Below are 21,560 nucleotides of genomic sequence, written 5' to 3'. Positions count from 1 at the left end.
TCTGCCCATCACTTCCTCATCCCCTCTGTTCCCTTCACCAACATGCCCATTAAAATCTGCTCCAATCACCACTCTCTCACCCTTGGGTACAGTCATCACCACTTCATCCAACTCACTTCAAAATTTTTCTTTCTCATCCATCACACACCCAACTTGTGGAGCATATGCACTAACAACATTCATCATTACACCATCAATTTCCAGCTTCATAAACATCACTCTATCCGACACTCTTTTCACCTCCAAAACACTCTTAGCATACTGTTCCTTCAGGATAACTCCTACGCCATTTCTCCTCCCATCCACACCATGATAAAACAATTTGAACCCACCTCTGATACACCTAGCCTTACTCCACTTCCATTTGGTCTCTTGCATGCACAATATACCAACCTTCCTTCTGTCCATCATATCAGCTAGCTCTCTCCCTATACCAGTCATACTGCCAACATTCAAAGTTCCGACCCTCACTACCACAGTTCTAGCCTTGCTTCTCTCTTCCTGCCTTCGGCCATGCCGTCCCCCTCTTCTCCTCTTTCGGCCAACAGTAGCCCAATTTCTGCCCGCACCCTGTTGGCTAACAGTACTGGTGGTGGTCATTGTTAACCCAGGCCTCGACCGATCCTGCATGTAAATATTTACTACTGTCCGCATGAATGATTTGGCTAAGTTTTACGCCGGATGCCCTTCCTGATGCAACTCTCCCCATTTGTCTGGGCTTAGGACCGGCACAAAGAAATGCACTGGTTTGTGCATCCCCAGTGGCTGGGTTACTCCTATTATTATAATATTCATATTTATCACTACATAGTCCAAAATCTGATAAAATAAGCTTTCCCTTTCTTTACAAATAGTATAAGCATATTATGTTATAATTCTCTATACTTAATCTTTCTATTTTAAATCTATAATGGTCAATCTTCCCATTTTGGCTAAAGTTGCATCTAATATCTTTACTGTATTTCTACAGAATGTGGTTATTCCAGAATATCTCTCATTTCCCAAATTCCATATTATGTTTTCTCCCCATAGTTTCTCTTTTTGTAATCCTTCCTCATTTGTTAAAAATCTTGTGTCTTCTAATATAATTGCATCTACATCACATGTATCACACCACTCCAAAATTATTCTTATTATATTTTTAATACTATTCACATTTACAGAAAGTACTCTAAAATTCGCATTTTCACTTTTGCTTAGATTCATGGTTTCATAGGTTCGTAGCTAATTACTAGGCTATCTTTCTTAATAGGCCATTTTAAGTCTAGCCAATTTCCGTCCCAAAGGTGAGAATCAAACACTGTCCCTTGTGTCTGTGAATCAAACACCTTAACCATTATACCAATCCTCAATCATTAGCTATCTGTATTATTTTTCATCCATTTCCTTTCTTTTTTCTTTTGTACTTATCCCTTTAACTTTTCTTTTTCTGCCTTTTACACTTTTACCAATATAATTCATTTTCTCTTTTACTACCCCAATTTATGTTTTCTTCATCACTTATTACAGAGTCTTCTTCCATGTTCTCTTTATTGTTTTTTTCCTCATCTAGTTTTTCTTCTATATCTACTACTTCTAAAATTGCATCTCTTTGTTCATTTTTGTCTCTTAATTTTTCTTTTTCCTTACTCTTACTTTCATTTTTGCATTCCATCCATAAATGTCCAGTTTTGTTTCATTTGTAACATTTCCGTTCACATTTTTTTTACAACATGTCCCATTTTCCTACAAATATAACATTTTCTTTTATCACAGTTACTTAACAAATGTCCTTCTTTTTCTCAAAAAACGTTTTGGGTTTTCTCCATTATTTTACAATACCCCTATTCCCTTCCACATTTATCATGCTTGGTATATGTATAATTTTATTCTCTTTCTATTTTTAACACAATATTAAAATCCCAGCCACCCCTTTTGTCATAAACTTTTGCAGTGTCCAGTACTACTTTACACCATGTTTTCAAATATCCTTTCAAAGTCTCTCCTTCTACCTCTGTTCCAGATTGTACATAAATTTTCTTTTTTGTTTCTCTGTTAAAAGATTTTGTCACATAAAGATTCCATGGGTTGCAGTCTTTTTTTCATATTCTCCAAGAAAAATTTCCATTGGAAAAAAATCTCAAATATAATGTCACAAAATGGCTCTGTTAATAAGAACAGATGATCCTATCCCATACCATGTGTTTTTACACCCAAAGGAGCTATTAAATTGTCCCACACTTCATACCTGTCCATCTCCTTGTTTTCCTTACTTCTAATCTTACGTCATACTTCCGTTTTTCATTTTCTTCTGCCCTCTTTTCTGCTACTGCACTTTGGCTTTCTTTTACTTTCTCTGCATATGTTTTCTTTTCCATCTCACTGCTGTTCTTCATGATTGTTTCTGCATCCTCCTTTTGTATTTTCTCCCAAATGTCCCACCAAGAGACATCTCCTTCATTTTCTGACTCACTCTGCACCACCATTTCTTTAAGTAAATCATCCCACAACTCTCCCGACTGGAGGGTTGTAATCATACATCCATCATTTGCTGGTTCTTCTCTATCAAACAGGTTTCTTTGAAACATTTCATCGGAATCCTGTACACATTCTCCGCTATTGATATTTGCTTTCTCCTCCATTTCTTTTACCATTCCATCATCTCCTTCTTTCTCTATCTGCCTCCCTGTTTCTCTGGGCCACCTGTGCACCTGGATTGGAAACAGGAAATGCTTCTTCATAATTGGTCCCACTTGCAACAATGATGAGTAGGGTTTTTTTTATTGATTAACATCACTTATGTATACAATACTTATTATATACATATTTACAATTATTTACACTTTTTACAATGCAGCTTAAATTTGTGTTAGTAAACACGCCCCCACCCTTTTTTCCATAACCAAAAACATATTTTCTGTAGAATTTCTGCTAAAATCTGTTTTCCATTAAACTTAATTTCATTTAATCTTTCAGTCCATAATGTCCATGAAACAAAAAATAGTATTCTATCAATTTTCTTCGCATCTTCTTGTCTTTTAGCAGTATAATAACCATATTCAATCATATCCATATTTAATTGCTCAACTTTTCTAAAACCTTTCAACACTTTATTTTTACATATCTCTTCCCATAACTTATTCACTCTCAAGCAATTCAAAAACACATGCTCTTTTGTTTTGAATCCTCCACAATTAATACACATTCTGCCTTGTTTTCTTTTATAAGGCATATTTGCCTTAACAGGCAAATTACTTATAGTCAGTCTCCATAAGAAACCCTTACATTCATGTATATTCTTATACCATTTATATCTCATTATTATTCCTTTCTTTTTTCATATCTAAGTGTTTCCAAGGGTCAATAAAATAATATGCGCTCATAATATTTGAATACCATTCTTTTGTATTCCTTCAGTCATATTAACTTTTAATTTCCATAATATAATTTTATTTTGGTGTTTCTTTATATCTTTGTTCATACCACTTTTAAGCCTTTTCCTTATTTCCATTTTCCTCCCAAAATTATATTTATAGTATAAAATAAGCTCTGTCAGATTTTTACTTTCTTTCATACAACATTTCAAAGCTCTATATAAATTCAGTGATGCTGCATAAACAACTGGGTTTATTAGGCCTAATCCTCCTTGTTCTTCTTTCATATACAAAATTCCACTCTTGACTGGATTTAGTCTTGATCCCCATATGAAGGAAAATATGATAGATATTTTTTTCACATTGCATTGGCATCATATAGGTATTATCTATATATGCTATTTTACCTAGTAAAATAGAATTTATCAAATACACTTTCTTGCTATATTATAATCTAAATGTTTTTCAAAAGGTGCATGCATCCTTTATTTTTTTAAACACTTTTCCCATTGTTTTCTCTTATAGTCATTTAATCCAAATACTAGTCTTAATACATATATATTTGCTTCATTAAATTTTATGTCTCCTATAGTTCCCTTAAATCCAAAGCCTTTACTTTTTTCTTTATTTATGCATAGACCAATCTTCCTTAATGATTTATGTAATCTTTCACTTATTTTTTTCATCCATTCTTTGTTTCTGGTCATCTGTGTATGCATACATTATAGGTAATTGAAATTCATCTGTTATCCTATATCCTGCAATATTTGTCATTTTATTAATCTTGCTCACTATGACATTCATAACTAAAGAAAAGATAATACCGCTAGCTGAGCATCCCTATCTTATTGCACATTCCATTTTTATTTCTTCACTTATCTATCCATTTACATTTATTTTAACATTACTCCTTTCATATGCTGATTTAATTACTTGTGTTATTTTCTTACTTATATTATATGCCTTTAAAAATCCCATAAAGATTCATACAGTATTTTATCAAATGCCTTACTTAAATCTCCTATCATAATCTTTACTTCTATTTTTTTTTTGCTTGTAATATCATCTATTACTTCTTTTATTAACCCTAATAAGTCTTGACTTCTTTTTCCCTTTCCACCAAAGACTGTTTGATCAAGTAACTTATCTATTCTATTTGGTAACCTTTTCATTATTATTCTCATAAATATTTTATAGTCTGTATTATTTAGTACTATAGGTCTCCAGTTACTTGTATCATCTTTTCCTCCCTTTTTCCATATGAATATTATAACTCCTGTACATATTTCCTTATCTATTATTTCCAATTCTAGCCATTAATTTAATGTTTATACAAATATGACTTTTGTCAGTTTTCCATTTCAGTGTACATATAATATTCAATACCATCTAACCCTGCAGATGTATTTATATTAATGTCTTTTAATACTTCATTTAGCTCTTTCATACTTATATTTTGTTCCAAACTTTCATTATCCTCTTTAGTTAATCTGTTAACTTCATATTGTTTACTCCATTTTGTTTCTTTTTTTAATAAAAGCTTGTACTATATGTTCTTGGTACAATTTCACACATTCCTTCTTGTGTCGTTACTTTTATTTCCTTCCTTATCTTTCAACTCCCTTATCACTTTTTTGTTTTCTTTCACTAATTTATTTAAGTAAAGTGCTACTTCTTTTTTCCTTGTAAACAGTATATTTATGTAATGAATTAATAATTTTTACTTGATTTATTTCATATATTTATTTTTATTTTCCATAAAGTTCTTTTTTCATTTATTAACTCTCTAAATATTTCTTGATTTAATAGTTTAGAATTTTTTTCTTTTCTTTCTTTCTCTTATTCTCTATACATTCCAAAGAAACATTTTTTAAAGTCTGCCAACTTGTTCCGTTTTCATGAAACATTCTCATGCCTATATGATCTTTCCATAATTTGATTATTTCTTTCCTATCATCTTGTTTTAACTTTTTTCATTCAACCTTTTAATTCATTTACCTATTCTTATATATTCTTCTTTCTCATGTACTTCTATCCATATTGCTCCATATCTGAAAACCCTGTCTTTTTTATTCCTTTTGTAAATTTTTTAAACTATCTGATATTAAAAAGTAATCAATGTCAGTTTTAATCTTACTTCTTCTATAGGTCCAATGTGCATTGTCCCGTATATAATTTGGCAATTTTCATTGTTTCATTTACTATTTTAACATTACTACTATTTTTCTTACTTGTTCTTAAATTACAGTTGAAATCTCCCCCTAATATTATATCTATATTAAGACAAACATAATTAACAATTTTGTTAAACATTTTCTCTCTTTCTTGCTTTGTGACATATGCTTATATAACAATAATTCTATACACATTTGTCTTCCATCTTAAGTCTAATACTGTAATTCATCCTAATTCAACTATAGTAATATCTAATGTTTTGATATTTTTTGACATAATATATATATTCTTGAACATGTGTCTTTTTCCTATATTCCAAATAATTGGTCCATCACATAATGTTTCTGTTTGCTCCCTTTCTCTCTGTATTAATAATCTAGTATTCTCTAGTATAGTAATATGAGCATTTATTAAAGGACACCATTCCAAAATAATTATTCTTATTTTAATATTTTTATATACTATTAACATTTAAAGCTAAAATCTTCATCTTTTAACACGTTAGTATGATATCTTTCTCATCCTTTACCTTGTTTTTTTGCTTTTTTTTGTAATTACGCTTTAAAATTTTCTTTTTCTTTTTTCACTCTTTTCCTTATAATTTTTTCTTTCTTCTCACTACTTGCCAGCATTCTCCTTCACTTGTATCAAGTAACACTTCTTCCCTTTCTTTCTCTCTTTCTTTTACATTTATTGCTATATCTTGTGTTTCAATCTGTCTATCTTGTTCTTTTCTTATATTTTTATCCTGATTTTTTTATATATCTTTTTTCCTATAATTTGCACATTTTCTTTACATTCTAACCATGCATGTCCAGTGTTACCACATTTTGTACATTTCAAATCACATTTTTTAGCTTTTTGGCCTGTTTTACCACATATAAAACATATTCATTTATCACATTCACTAATCAAATGATTATCTTTTCCATAGGAAAAAAAACAAGTTTTAGGCTGTCCTCTATATTTTATAAAACCTGTATTACTATTCACATTAGTAATGCTAGGAATGTGTATCACATTATCATTTTTTTCATTTTTAATATAACCCCACATTCTCATCTCCCAGTCTATAAACCTCCTATCATCATAATTTTTTGTTGTGTCCATAACATCTTTACATAAATTTATTAAATGTTCTTTTCAAGTCTTTTGCCTCGATTTCCGTTCTAAATTGGACTATAATTCTCTTTTTTTGTTTCTCTATGGAAGGATTGCACCACATACTCTGACCATGGATTATTGCTCTTTTATTGTTCATTTTTTAGAACGTTTTCCATAGACTAACCAGTTTCAAAGAATATATCACAAAATGTTTCTTTGTTAATAAGAATGAAGGCTCTTACCTCTTTGGCTGAAACACCCAATGGTACAATCACCAAGTCCCAAATTTTATACCTGTCTAGTCCTTTTTCTTTTTTATTGCTTACTCATACAATAAATGTTTTCTTTGTTTCCATCACATACTCATCCCTTTTTTCTCCCTCTTTCACTGTTTGTGCATAAGATCTCTTTCCTGCTGCTTTCTCTACTTCCTCTTCTTCTTGTATTTTCTCCATTATTTCACTCCAGGATGCTGCTACATCACTCTTTGGCTCACTTTGATTAATAAGTTCTTTTAAGTAACCATCCCTCAAACCTACGGATTGCAGGGTTGTAGCAATACAGTCCTGTTGGCTTTCTATATCACCATCAAACAGTTTTTTTAAACAAATCTTCCAAATCCATTCCTGCTTCTGCTGCAGTCTCCAGTTTGTTCCTCTCCTCCATTACCTCCTTCTCCTCTGGTAAAAAAGATTCCTCAACCTCCACCTCATTTACTTAGTTTTTGGTACTGGCTCGACTGTCTCCATGCTCACATTTCCATTTTCCATTACTTTTTCTATTTGGCTAACACTTGCCATTCCTTCTGTTTCTCCTGGCTGCCTACACACCTGGAAAAGAAACAGGAAGTAAGATGCACCACACTCAAATGCATCCCCCTACACCAAATAGTAAGAGAAGTTCCCTGATGCCCTGGCAGTTTTTACCCTAGTAGTATAAACACCACCTTGGGTCTCCCCTGAAGAGAGGCCACTAGCCTAGTGGGACTAACCTGGCCAACAAAGAATAAAAATATAAATAAGCAACACCCAAACACCTCATCAATCAGTAGCTGCTGGTGAAACACTGGATCCCTAAGTGAAATTCCATTCACCTCACTACACAATGCCAAGTTCGTTAAAAGACAATTTACTACTAAACTACTACTGTCAAACTCCATGTATATCCTACCTCCCAAAAAGTGCTTTATTACTGCAGTACAAAACTTCTAGGCCTAAACTCTATAAATTCTTACCAGTACGTTACTACTCTGGAGACAGTTAACTAAGATAAACAGATAGATTGGTAGATACATATATAGACAGATAGATAAACTGATAAGGTAGGTATGGCTGGAATACAGAATATGTAGCCTGAATGATGACATAGTATGAAGCCTGAAAAATGACATTTATATCAAGCATATTGGCCATTATGTGTATTTATTTAAAATTTGTCATGTTGAAGCACTTCAGCTATGAGGCCCTGAATTCCAGCTCTATGAAAAACAAACTGTATTATTCTGATGAAATGCAATTTGTGGAAGTGATAACATCCAATAGTTGAAGAACCATGAAGTTAGTACAGAAAATTAAGCAGAGTGAGATGGTAAGCCACCCACATGGGGGGAGTGCAAGTAGAATAACTAACTCCCTACTCCATTATTTGTGTGTGTGTGTGTGTGTGTGTGTGTGTGTGTGTGTGTGTGTGTGTGTGTGTGTGTGTGTGGAGTTTGACATGCTTCATTTGTGAATTTCTTTTTGACTTAATTTATGTTTTAATTTGGCTGGATTTCACTTTTATGTTACTCATTGATTTGATGGCTGTGGATTCACAGTAGAGACTGACAGAAATCCACCAGAATCTATGCCAGTATACAATGGGTGCAAGGCAGGAGCTGTGTATTCAGCAAATATTTACACAATGTGCACATAATAAGACAATTTTACATTAATTGTGTTATATGATTATTAGGATAAAATGATTAGGACAAGGTATGATTCTTAACAGGATGAGTGTACCATTCCCTAAACTATATTAGATCAGATATGCAATGTGTATTTAAAAGTTGAATGGTATCAGAAGCTCAAAGAGTCTTACAGAATTGCTTGAAGTCACATTGTAGGCTATACCCCAAGGTAGCAAAGACATTAAGAAATGAATTTGCCATAAGTAACACTGATGAAATTTTACATTTTGTACTGATTATAGGGACATTAGTGGCCATGGACACAAAAATAGAAGCTAAGGATGATGATGACCCTACCACTGAGAATGCCATGCTGAAGTTTTCAATCATTGATCATGGAAATGGGGCCCAGATATTCAGCATCAATGAAGACACTGGGGAGATCCGTACAATCAGTGTTGGACTTGATCGAGAGGTAATATAATGCAATGTTGTGTTGTGCTAAAGTATACTAGTAAAGTAGAGCATTTCTGTTTGTCACATCCACTTTCATACTTGCTCTTGGCCCCTCTTGTGTTAAACCTCATTGTTACTCACTCATTATCCAGTCTTAACTTACCACATTTCATTAGTTTACCCTAGTGATGATGGTAGAGGGGACTTATTTTTGCCTTCTGGAAAGGGACTCAAAGATGAAGTCTATCTGAAGGTTATCTCTATCTGTGATGGTTTTTAGTGAACTTCTAATATTTACTATTTCTGTCAGTGTACACTGATGAAATATGGCCTACCTGAATGTCCCACTAATATACAGGACTTTCCACCTATGTAAATAGCCAGTCTATTTGAGACATCAGGCATGCTTTAAGTACTATAGTTCATACTTTCAGAGAGGAATAACAATACACTGTATTTTCTGTCCATTCCACACTGACTTCTAGTACCTCAAGGCCAGTCACAGTCCTGGATCACTGCCACCTCAGAATGCAACAGTGAATCATTATTTATTGGTTCATATTTATAAGGTAAGAACTTGACAAACAGTCTGCAGAATTTTGCAGCCTAGGAAATAAACATTCTCTCCATCCTCAAAAAGGGCAACCTGAGATAGACCGAGGAAGAATTTCAGGTTACTTTCTAGGTCATGAGTTACCTAGGTTTACCCTGAAGGTGGTGAGAGTAATACTCTAATTAGCATGTAGTGGAAGTTTGTTCCAGAGGTAATGGGCAAAATAGGATATGAATTTGTCATGCTAATATATTTGATGTATCTTTTGATGCATGTTAAGGTCCTCTGGTTGGGTATTTGAGAAACCATTTATTTGTGAAGGAGGAACACATCTTCCATGGCTTGGAAGACCACATTCAGATCATCTTGGACAAGTCTGTAAAAAAACAAGTACATAACGAGAGCTGCCAGTCTGTCTGCATAACTGAGTGTCTTAAGGCTACTGATCTTTTTAGATAAGAATCAATGAGGCCTCTCAAGTTATGTTAAGACAAATACGTGATAATAGGGGAATTGTGTTCTTTAAACTGGTAGGGTAAGACTTATTTGGATATAGAGGAGATGCCTTTTCAATTTAGATGCACCAGATAGGATTTTTAAACTACTAAAGAGGCATGATGGTCAAATGGAAAAGAATTCTCAACAAGAGTGCTTATATCCTTTATGACAGTGTCTGAATGAAGGGATGGGTCACCTATGGCTATAATATGGAAAAGCTTAATTTGCCAAAATGAGTTATACTACATTTTTTCACATTTAGTTTGTGACCATAGTCTATCCCATGCTGGAGCAATTGAGTCAATAAAGAAACAATAACACCCGATTTACGATCATCTGCAAACACAGAAAACCATAGGGCAATAGTGTTCCCTAGAAGGTCTTAGAAACAGATGCTAAACAGAGGGTGCAACAGTGAGCTATGTGGTACACCACTGGTAACTTTTTTTGATTTCATAAGTGCCATCTGCAATTCTAACTACATGGATTCTGTTGGATAACCACTTAACTATCTGCTACACAGCATGTGGATTTATATAGTCCAAAGCCTCCTTTTGAAGACCTCATCAGGCAACATCTCAAGCAAAGTTGGCAGTGCCATAATTGCTCCCCAGGCTAGTGAAAGTGGATAAGGTACACATACTAAACCTAGAGTACTAGATAATAGTTTTCAATGTTACTCACAAACACTGGCTGATCTACAATGTATGTACTGTACCTGTGTACTATATATGTATTCTACCTATGTTCCAAATTTCAGCTGTACACCACAAATATATTAATTACCTTTATTTTTAAATTAATATTTTTTTGTTTATTCTCTCCACTGTAACTGTTGATGTGCTGTATACCACTGTAAAAACATGTCTTTTGTAATTTGTGTGTATACTGATCATGTCTAAATGTATCTGTAATTTTTCTATGTGGAGCTTTTCTCCCCCGGCCTCTGCTGATAAAGGGCCTTTTCGGCTCAGTCTCACACCCCCGGTTAACAAATGTAAAATAAAATAAATAAAAATGAAATAAATATTCAGATTTTCAAATCTGCCAATACTGCCTGCATGAGGAATACTGTCAAAGGCCATTATCAGCTGCTTTGGTAACTTGCCAAAGAAATTAAGGATATTAAATAGGCAGGATCTACCTTTGTAAAAACAAATTGATGAGGGTCCAGGCTTAAGAGATCTTAAATGTCCAGACTATTAAGGTCTCAGGTAATACATTCCACATGAGGCTAATGAAACTATTTGGCCTATATGAACCATAGTCCATGGTTGGACCGCCCTTGTGTAACAGTGTTACAGTACATGGCTTTGAGAATGTAAACTCTGTGGAGGCTTACATTAACTTTGATTCAAGGGACTGCTAATGGCTGCATGATGGTGAAAATCAATGGCTGATCTCAATGCAAATGTATGTTTCTAACATTCAAGGTTCCATATAAATGTCCCATGTGCCCTTCCACCTCTCACAAATGATAAATTAAATCACATATGTTAAACATGCAGTCCCATAACATATCAGCCTCCTGCCACAGAAAATGAGTCTGACATGGGCATTAATTGATATAATATGTCTGTGACTGCCTTATGGAAACACTAAAATGTGACTCTACACCACAAGATGGCCAGTGTTAAATATCCTGGCAATGACCCAGTCCTAGACATCAATCTACTACATTAGTATTTAACATTTTTAAGGTTTGTCATCCACTTTATTCAAGATTTCAGCCATAAAATGACCTAGGCCACAAATGCAAGGTATATGTTAGCATAGCCAGTAAACCAACATGTTTTAAGGAGGTCCGTGAAAACAAGAGTATCCAGAAAACACACACACACACACACACACACACACACACACACACACACACACACACACACACACACACACACACACACACACACACACACACACACGAGGAGAATATGCAAAACAGAAGCAGAGCAAGGCTGGGGTGAATAGAGCAGTTATCTTGCTTACAAGGAGTTTGGGGCCATAATTGGGAAGTGCAATTCATAGATTCTTAATTTTGCCAGCATTTCTGAATGCTGGCACTGAAAAGCACTTTAATACTACAGCGTTTCTTGTGTGGTAAGCTGCAGCAAGCTATTTACTACATGAGCTGAGGGGGTGGGTGTCAGGTCCGGGACTGGTACCAGGTGCTAGATGAGCCAGCAATGGCTCTGATCCAGACTATATACAGATGGTAACTGGAGGTCAGGAATAAACCCTCCAAGACAGTGAAGCTGAAGATTTCTTTAGAATTTTTTAACTAAATAAATATCTGAAATCAGGTAGTAGTCATAGATCATTGTATTTATTTGATGGTTTAGTTAATTAATTATTTAATTAAATAATTAATAATTCATTAATTAGCCTTTGCTTACCAGGAAAGTCCAACGGGGCAATGCTCCTTTTCAGGAGAGGGTTAAGGAGAAAAGGTGCACTTTACATACTTTTTCACAGGCAATTAGTATGAGCTAACAATACAAATATAGAAAATGACATTGTGCTGTATATAGTTTAATAAGAAATCACCAGGTTTAGTCCTCTACACAGTATTTATAGCATGCTAAAGACAAACATAGCAAATTAACATCCAGCATTATTGTACAGCTTATGTATAAAGTTACACTGAAATGCACAGACTGCATGAGACAAATGCAAGTTTTATCTAACTAGTTATTCATTTGAGACGTGTAAGCAGGTAAGGATCTGCAAAGATTTTATGATACTTACTCAGTTTGCCTGAAAAGGAAGTAACTTACTAATGATGCTAGTACAAGAGCATGATTGTTTGCTGAAGTTCCGATTTCATTGGGATTTTAAAATAATGATGACAAATGATTAGACTGGATTAGACTGAGAAGGGGATTTAATATTGTGGATGTTAAAAATGCCAGACCATTTTGTTGACAAGTATGTTTTTGAGGTACTTTTAAATACTAGATGAGAGGCGGTATTGTTTGATGTTTACTAGAAGAGACTTTCACAGTTTAACAATGTATACAGAGTACAGACAGTCACCTTTATAATTTTTAGATTTTTGAGTAAGCAGGAAGTGCTGGTTCATAGAGGGCAGTTCTATGTGAAGTGAACACCAGTTTAATAACTGGCTGATGGCAGAGTATCTACCTGGGTTGTAGGGGATACTATGGTCAGTCTTAATGTCAGTGTAGGCTAACAGATTTGGTACCTTCAACCAGTTAAGGGACTAAAGTGCAAGACGGTGATGTGGTTAGTTAATTTGGTTACTTTGGAACTTTGCAATTTTATTGTATGATTGTTCCAGTTTAGCTAGCTATAAGGGCTGTATATTAGTCAAAATTGACAAGGCATGCAGAAGACTAGGGAGTGTATAGGTTTGATCTATGGTAACAAGTATTTAGTCCAAAAGAACTTTATATGAAATCCTAGTTTATTGTTGTCATTTTGAATAGCATATTCATTGTATTGATCAAATGTTTAATCTGTGGCCAATTATTATACCCATAGTTTTGTGTTTTGTACTATCTCAATTCTATTACGATCAAGTGATATTTTTAAGTCCCATTAGTTTTTTGATTGCTGGGTATGAGGTAAAAATTCTATTAGCATAGTTTACTTTGCATATAAGAGTAGTCTTAAAATTAATTTTAAAAAGTATGCCTTTCTTCTACTGCACTAGTGTACTGTTGTCCAAGTCCTTGATGTTTTTTTGGATCTGCCTTGACCAATGTTTGTGTACTGTTATACAAATAATGACTAGGAAGAAGACAACTTAGGGTTAATAGAGCTGGATAGACATATTAAGGTAGATGAAAGAAATAGATTACAGAAACTAAATAAGACTCAAAATGTTAGAAGATTGGTAAACCAGATAAACACAGTAATTAGAACTATTAAGAGAAATTCATGTGATATAACATAAATAAACAGGATATATTACTGTGCAGCTAAACTAATAACAGATAATGTGTTATCACAAAAATACAGTAACAAATGAAAGGAAGGGAACGTAGAATGCCACCATGGAAGCACTGAATAGGAAATACATATATATATATATATATATATATATATATATATATCAGTTATAAAGCAGATAATACAAATATATTACTGTTAGAAAAATGTAGAAAAGGGAAGAGATCATCAAAACTACTTAGAAAGATAGATGTGCTAAAAGTAATAAATAATATCAAAAGAGATAAGGATTTATCGTACACCATTTCCAGTCATAAATTAAAAATATCAACACATACAGAAAACTTAGAAAATATGCAGATAAATGGAAAGGAAAAGTACAAAATAAGCAATTCATTGATGACCCACAAAAGTTTTGATGTAGAATTGGGAAAACAAAGTAAAAGGAATAGAAACACCACCAAAAAAGGAAGAAGTAGGTACATTTTGGAGAAGCATTTATGAAGACCCTGTTGAATGTAACAAAGATGCTGAATGAACAGAAGAATTAAAAGAAACAATAAGGAACTCTAATGCAGAAGAGATGAAATGGAATTAAGTAACAGTCAGATAAACTGTGACAAAGTTCAGAAAAGCTCCTAATTGGAAAACCCCAGACCCAGATGCAGTATTAACTTCCGGCTTAAGGTAGTAACTTCTTTACACAAAGATTTAGCGCTGAATAAGAATTGCTTATATACACAACAAGAAAAATGATACTGTTCATTAAGAGTGAACTTACAAGCCATCCTAAGAGCTATAGACCAATAACTTACCTTCTGACAATATACAAATTATATACTGGAACTGATGCAGTTTATAATCGTTTATAAAAAACTCATTTATAGCAATAGAACAAAAAGGTAATAAAAGAAATTCATATGGAACAAAGGATAGATTACTGCTAAACAAAACCACAACAGAGAGTTCTGAAAAGGTGAAGAATTTAAGTATGGCACGAATGGATCACAAAGAGCATTTGACAGTGTTCCACATTCAAGGATAGCATTCCACATTCATGGATAATGGAATGTTTACAGATACATAAGACATACTCTACATTGACTAATTACATTGCAGTGACCATGCAACAGTTGTCATGATGAACAGCAAATTATTATCCAAGGAAAAAAAAATTCAAATGGAGATATTCCAGGATGATTCTGGCACCACTGTTGTTTTGTCTTGCCCTTAACTCATTAAGCTGTTGACTTAGATTAGTCTAGGGTTACAATTTGACTCCTAGAAACCATCCTTGTTTAAAAGACCTCTACAGTTCATCAGATGAGGAGATGAAAGCACAAATACAAATGGTTAAAACTTTTTCAGATGATATAAGAATAACATTTGGTCTTAATAGATGTGCAAAAGCAGCATTTAAAAAGGAAAGCTGCAGCACCAAGAAAATATCAGCCTAGGAAATTAATGTGATTTAACAGAACGTGAGCAAGAGGGAGTGTATAAATATTGGGAAGAGATGAAGGTTTGGAGATAAAACATAAACAAATGAGAATAAAGCTCAGTAAGGAATACTTCAGAAGACTAAAATTAATATTGAAAACTGCCTTGACATCTATGAATAAAATTCAAACTGTAAATCAGTTTGCTTTAACCTGTTTTAACTTACAGCTTTGGGGTGACATATTGGCTCCCAAAAGTATTGAATCAACTGGACATCAGAACCAGAAAAATGTTTCATGCTTATCAAATAATATATAAAAATCAGAGACTAAATATTCCTCATGCTGAAAGAGGTGTGGACTTCCTCAAAACTGACTGCATGTGTAGATTGGCAGTTGTGGGACTACATGCATGTCTGCTGGCCTCATCAGATCCAGACATATTGAAAGTTTTAAAACATGAGGAGAAGTCCAAGATGACATCTTTGCGTAGTTTAGCAGAAGCATTTGTCTAGAAGTAGACAACAATCAGACAGCAACTGAATGTGGTAAAAAAGCAAAATAAAGATTATAAGGTAAAGAATCAGTCAAGAATTAAAAATATTGAAATGTCCACAGATATAGTGTCAAGAATAGAGATCTTCTGGAACAACCTCATATTAACCAAGATTTGATGCAGGAATTGATAAGGAGAGGTAAAGTGAAACCAAAAGATGAAAGGCTAATAACAGTGGCCCATGATACTGGACTACTTACACATTGGTTTGCAAAGGCCATTCAAAACATAAGAGAAACAGACAAATCCAGGTTCTATAAAACAGAAATCGAAAAAGTCACATACTGTATCTTGTTGCTGGGTGTGATACACTTATGGCAGATGGCATATATACTGAAAGTCATAAAAATGCGCTAGATTACCACACTGAGGATTGTGCAAACACTGCAATATAGAAGTAGCTGAGACACATTAGAAACATGAACTACAAAGCATTATAGAGAATGATGAAGTTTGTATCACATGGGATCACTCATTACCAGCAGTTCAAAAATCTTCTTCTTTCGGCTTTTCCCGGTTAGGGGTCACCACAGCAGATCACTGGCCCGCTAATGATTGGCAATGTTTTTCTACGGTGCTGAGTTGCCAGCCCGACTCCCAACCTTCATGGAAGGCACACCCACATGCACCTATCTGCATGTCTTTGAGGTTTACGCAGCCACAGGGAGGACATGCAGACTCCACACAGAAGGAACTCCAGCCAAGAATCGAACTGAAGAACCACTTGCTGTGAGGTGACAACGCTAACCGCTGTACCACTGCAGCTAAGAAAATCAGATATAGCAGTCCAATAAAATGGACAAAAGTAGCACTGATCATTGAAATTGCTACACCCATTGATCATAGTTTTGTTACATCCAAAGGGACACAAAGTCATACAATCCCAGTATTTGCAAGCAGAAACAAGGGTAATGTGAAAGTGAAATACTCAGACAGTTCCAGTAGTAGGAATAGGAGTAAAATGAGTAATAAAAAAGAATTTACAATCCTACTTAAATATGCCATCAATAGACGTAGCCTTGTAATGAACAACAGAAGGAAGCAATTCTTGGCACATTGCAGGTATTGAGGAACACTCTTGGCTAACATCAAAGACTGAAACAATACTAATTTCATGAACTCTATTTGTACTCTTACTTAGGAATAGGGTCCATTCCAGTAATGGTATTATTATTAAATACCCAAAATACTTGGAGAAATTAAACCAAAACTGCTGGAGAGGCTAGGCTCAAAAACGTAGAATTTTATAATTGTGGTAAAAGAGTACGTGTCAGTTACATTTTATTAGTATTTTGGTATTATGTTCAAATAGGTTATACAAGGAAAGGATAAAGAAAAACTGCAATTAGTTGAAAAGACAGAGCAAAGACATTGGTTTCAGATCAGTGGAGAACTGGGGGATCTAACTGTTTGCCACAGATCACTTTTCTCTGAAGGAGTGTTAAAAGTGTTGCCACATTCCATAAGGTGAGTGTATCTGCACCTTTGTTAGTGGCTTATCTTCACAGCTGCAGATCAGGTGACAAGTCATATTGTAGCTTCTGCTACTTGAGGTGTGTTCATATAGTTTCCGTTCCTCACTTTGCCTTGAATTACATACTACTCCCTTTGGACAGCCCAGTATTTTTTCACCTCACCTGTGTCTCACACCAATTATCTCCAGCCTCATTTGTCCTATTTCTACTTTTATGATGTGGAGCCTCTACACTTGTTAGTTTTTATATATAACTTTCATTTTTTGCCAACTTTGTATTTGAGCAATATGTTTTTCAGACATGAATTGTATACAGAAAAGATAGACATAGTCATTCTTATTTGCCACTGTTTTTCATGCCAGTAGAGCTGCAGAATGCATAACTAACCAAGTGAAATGGACTAAAATAAATATCTTTATATGTACATATAATGTTCTAAAATGGTAGTTATTTGTTTGTACTATATATACATCTTTATTTCTGCCTCCATTATACCATACATATTCCCAACTTAGCAGTGCGTTTTACTTAAATGAAGGTTCCTTAATCAAAATAAATTGATTTCAGATGGTCTTACCATTAATGATCATTTTAAAGTTAACAATGTACTTGCAATCAATTATATACAATTTGGAAAGTATGTTAAATGTAATCATTACATATACTTGTATTGTCCAGTTTTAGCCTTACTGATTATAAGGCAAAAAGCTAAAAATTGTGGACATGGCATCAACTAGTTAATTTGTTTTTAAGTTAACTTAGGTACCTTTCTTGTTTATTTTCCACAGAAAATGAGTACCTACAACTTGACATTGCAAGTTGCAGACCAGGAAGGTAATGGACTAACCAACACTGCAAAAGCAGTCATTAGGATAACGGATGTTAATGACAACCCACCTGTCTTCACTGCCAAGCAAGTAAGGGAAATATACTACATTAGTGGCAATTTTTCCATTATCTATGTCGTAAACTGTTTGAATGTTTTGATGAATCACTTTCTGTTACATGAATCTGAAAGAACATGGCATCCACTAACATTTCAATTAAACAAGGGCTTAATTTCAATTCAAGACCTGGATGTAAGTTGCATAAATGACTCCGCAAGTAGCTTTTTCTTATGGTCCCTTCAGATTTGCTGAACAAGACAGAGTACCTGTTTGCACACATTCACAAGGTACAGCTGTGCAGGTAGAATAGAGTAGACATGTAAATAATGGACCATGGAACTACCAGTTCCAACCATCTGCAGTATTTATTTGCCCATCCCTTAACTAGTACCAGGAAAGTCAAGAATTAACTGACTCAGATCACTAACACAGGTGCACCCATGCATATGTTGTCTTTTGAAATAGCCTGATGTTTAGTGGCTTGAACTAGCAGCTTTGTCTAAGGACCACAAAGTATATAATACCCAGAATGCTTTACAGCATGGTGTGGGTGGCTAATATCAATGAATTCATTCAGAAAGTAGGCTGATTATTAGAGAGGTACATTTGTATTTCTTGAATTACTGATTGCAAATGAACAGGTGTATGTGAACTATCTGTAGAAAGTTTGTTTTTTTATTTTTTTCTGTTTCATTTTGCATTTAATGTAAACTTGTATTCAATAGAAAATTTTCTAAGACTGTACTGATGGAGATAGGAATTTAATAATATGGTATTAAAGGCAAGATGAGTCATTTAGTAGAGTCTTAGAAAATGATTTGACCTATGGCAAAATCTATTGTTACCAGCATCATTCTTACAAGTGGATAGATAGCAAAGCATTGTTTCTTTCCTTACCAACCTCTTCCCTTTTCCTGTAGAAAGTTATAGTATTAACAGATCAGGCTTTGGCTATATAACTGGACATTTCTGCTTAGCATTAAGAGAATAGCTTTGCACAGAAAAAAAACCTAAAAAACGTTCTGAATCACCTGCCCAACCTCATTACCATAATAGCTGAAGGTCAGAAAGCTAGCAAGGAAAAAGCAATATAAGTAAATTTAAAAAAGTCAAAGTAAACAGAGGTCAGTAAACAGGTACTATAACAATAAAGAAGCTCAGATAAGAAATGGTGGTCGTGTTGCTGTACACTTTGGCTACATGAGTTTTTTGATTGGCACTCATAAATGCAGTCTTAAAATGTTGCAATTCCAGGCAGCAAGCCAGACTTGAAAGCTACAAAACAAGTTAAAAAAACTAAACATTTTTTGCAGAGGAACAAGGCAAACCCAGCACTCCCCCAACTTCCACTACTTACAGATACCAACTCCAAAATCACTGTATATTAAGGAAAAGAGAGAACCCGGGATACTTAAATCGGAGTCTTTAAATTCAACCCCCAGTGTTCATGCACAACTGTCATCACACATAAAGAGTGCTAATCACCAGTGTGTGGAATACAAGCCTGGTAACAATGACAGAACTGAAAGTGCAAGCTGGAAGAAATGTATATCAAGTCTATTTGTAATGCATGAGAGTATCCCCCCTACTTTAAGGTATATAGCAATATCACAGCTAGGATGCATAAGTAGTGGGAGTTAATTAACACCAGTATAAGGATACAGGGGATGAAGACTCCCTGCAGAAAATACTTTAAAGGTGTAAAAGCGAGATTTGCAACTCACTGTTTGTAAGAACTGCAGTTCCAAGTGCCATGACTAGCAAGAATGGGTCATTTGTGGAGCAACATTTTTCCATTGGGCACTCTGGGGAATGAGGCATCACCTGTTAAGCACAGCTGTGGGTAAAGATGGTCAGTATTCAGGGGTTTGCCTGTCCCAAACAGGAACTAGTGGAACCACTGAGACTCCTACTAAACTGTCAAAAATGAAGAGCAATTGGATAGCAGTAGATTCCAGAAGGGTGATGGTGATGATGGTGAAAAAGCCGCTCCCAGTTCAGTTATTTTTCATTAGCCACTGAAGAAAAAAAAGAAAGTGATTCATGATAAGGTTTTCTTTTGTTAAGCTTGTACAACTAGGGGACGGAGGAGACAGTGAGATTGTGTACTAGTCTGGTGCATTTTCTGTGAAAAAGAAAGAGTAAATTCCTTAGATCCCCTGTGGGGGAGCTTTAAGGGAACTGTAGCCGGATGCCATTGGTTTTGGGACAAATACCCTAGTTATAAGAGGGATAGCAGCACTTTAGTAAACGTCATATACTCCAGCATTCTCTGGGGTATTGCTGCCCATAGCAGAGGTACAGTTCAGGTGCTCTACACCATGAAGTTCAGATTGCTGGTACAGGCCCCAGGCTTTAGGCTTAACTGACAACAGATGATCCACTTGGAGGGATGCATGCTTATGTTAATATGGTGGTCTGTATTTGCTCACTGTGAAAACAAGGATCTTAAGTGACACACTTATCAAGCAGTTAAACTAGTCCAGGAGTGGCAAAGCAACCCAATAAGAAATTTAACTCTTGTCTTTGGAAGTCAATTTATTAACAAAGCAGTCAAAATATTCAGTTTTCTAGACCAGTAGGATGGTGAAGCAAAAAGGAGCAAGGCTGTTAGACAGCAGAGTTTTATGGCCACTGCTGTTCATAATTTCTGTAAGATGCTCCATAAGATGGTAGCTTTAATAGAAGAATGCCTGACTGGATATTCTACCAATCATAGAAGGATGGAATGCAAAGAATTCTAACTGTAATATCAAATGTTTAATTTCCTATTTAATAATATGATTTTTACTTTGTTCTGAATTGGATACAGAGTATAAAGAGAGCCATGCTAATCTTTCAGGACAGTTGAAGAATTCAAGACCTTTAATTTTTGATGCCTTTAAAGATATGAGATATATTTGAATGTGTATATACCAAAGAGGGCATTGTATTTAGTGATGGGTCTGATAAGGGAAGAATACAGGAATAGAATGACTTTTTTGTGTCTTGAAGATATTCTCTTGATAATTAACTGGGCCCACTTGAAGAATTTCCTGACCATGGTAGACTCATGATGATGCAGACATTTGGAAGCATCAGCTATAATGGGTGATATATTATTCATTAGTCTGACTAGTGACATTCATCATAGAACATGTAGCTTCTATTCTGAACAAATCATGGCTAAAATTGGCTTTGCTTTAAATCAGGGCAGAAGCTTGGATGTTTTATGTACTAATGTCATATGATCTTCAAGTCTAGGAAATTATAAGCTGGTCTAATTTC

General features: G+C 34.6%; 1 protein-coding gene across 1 annotated transcript in view; it reads left to right on the top strand.

Moving 5' to 3' along the window:
• The window catches only part of CDH15 (cadherin 15), a 394,116-nt gene that overhangs the window by 174,218 nt on the left and 198,338 nt on the right, over positions 1–21,560 (top strand). Inside the window, exons 5-6 of the mRNA XM_044081834.1 lie at positions 8,823–8,995; positions 18,195–18,323. Of these exons, the coding sequence (XP_043937769.1) occupies positions 8,823–8,995; positions 18,195–18,323 (302 nt within the window). The remainder of the gene's footprint in view (positions 1–8,822; positions 8,996–18,194; positions 18,324–21,560) is intronic.

This window comes from Protopterus annectens, chromosome 8.part1, assembly GCF_019279795.1.
Source record: "Protopterus annectens isolate FY-2018-M chromosome 8.part1, PAN1.0, whole genome shotgun sequence".
Taxonomy (NCBI): domain Eukaryota; kingdom Metazoa; phylum Chordata; order Ceratodontiformes; family Protopteridae; genus Protopterus; species Protopterus annectens.
This window is presented reverse-complemented; position numbering and strand designations above follow the sequence as displayed.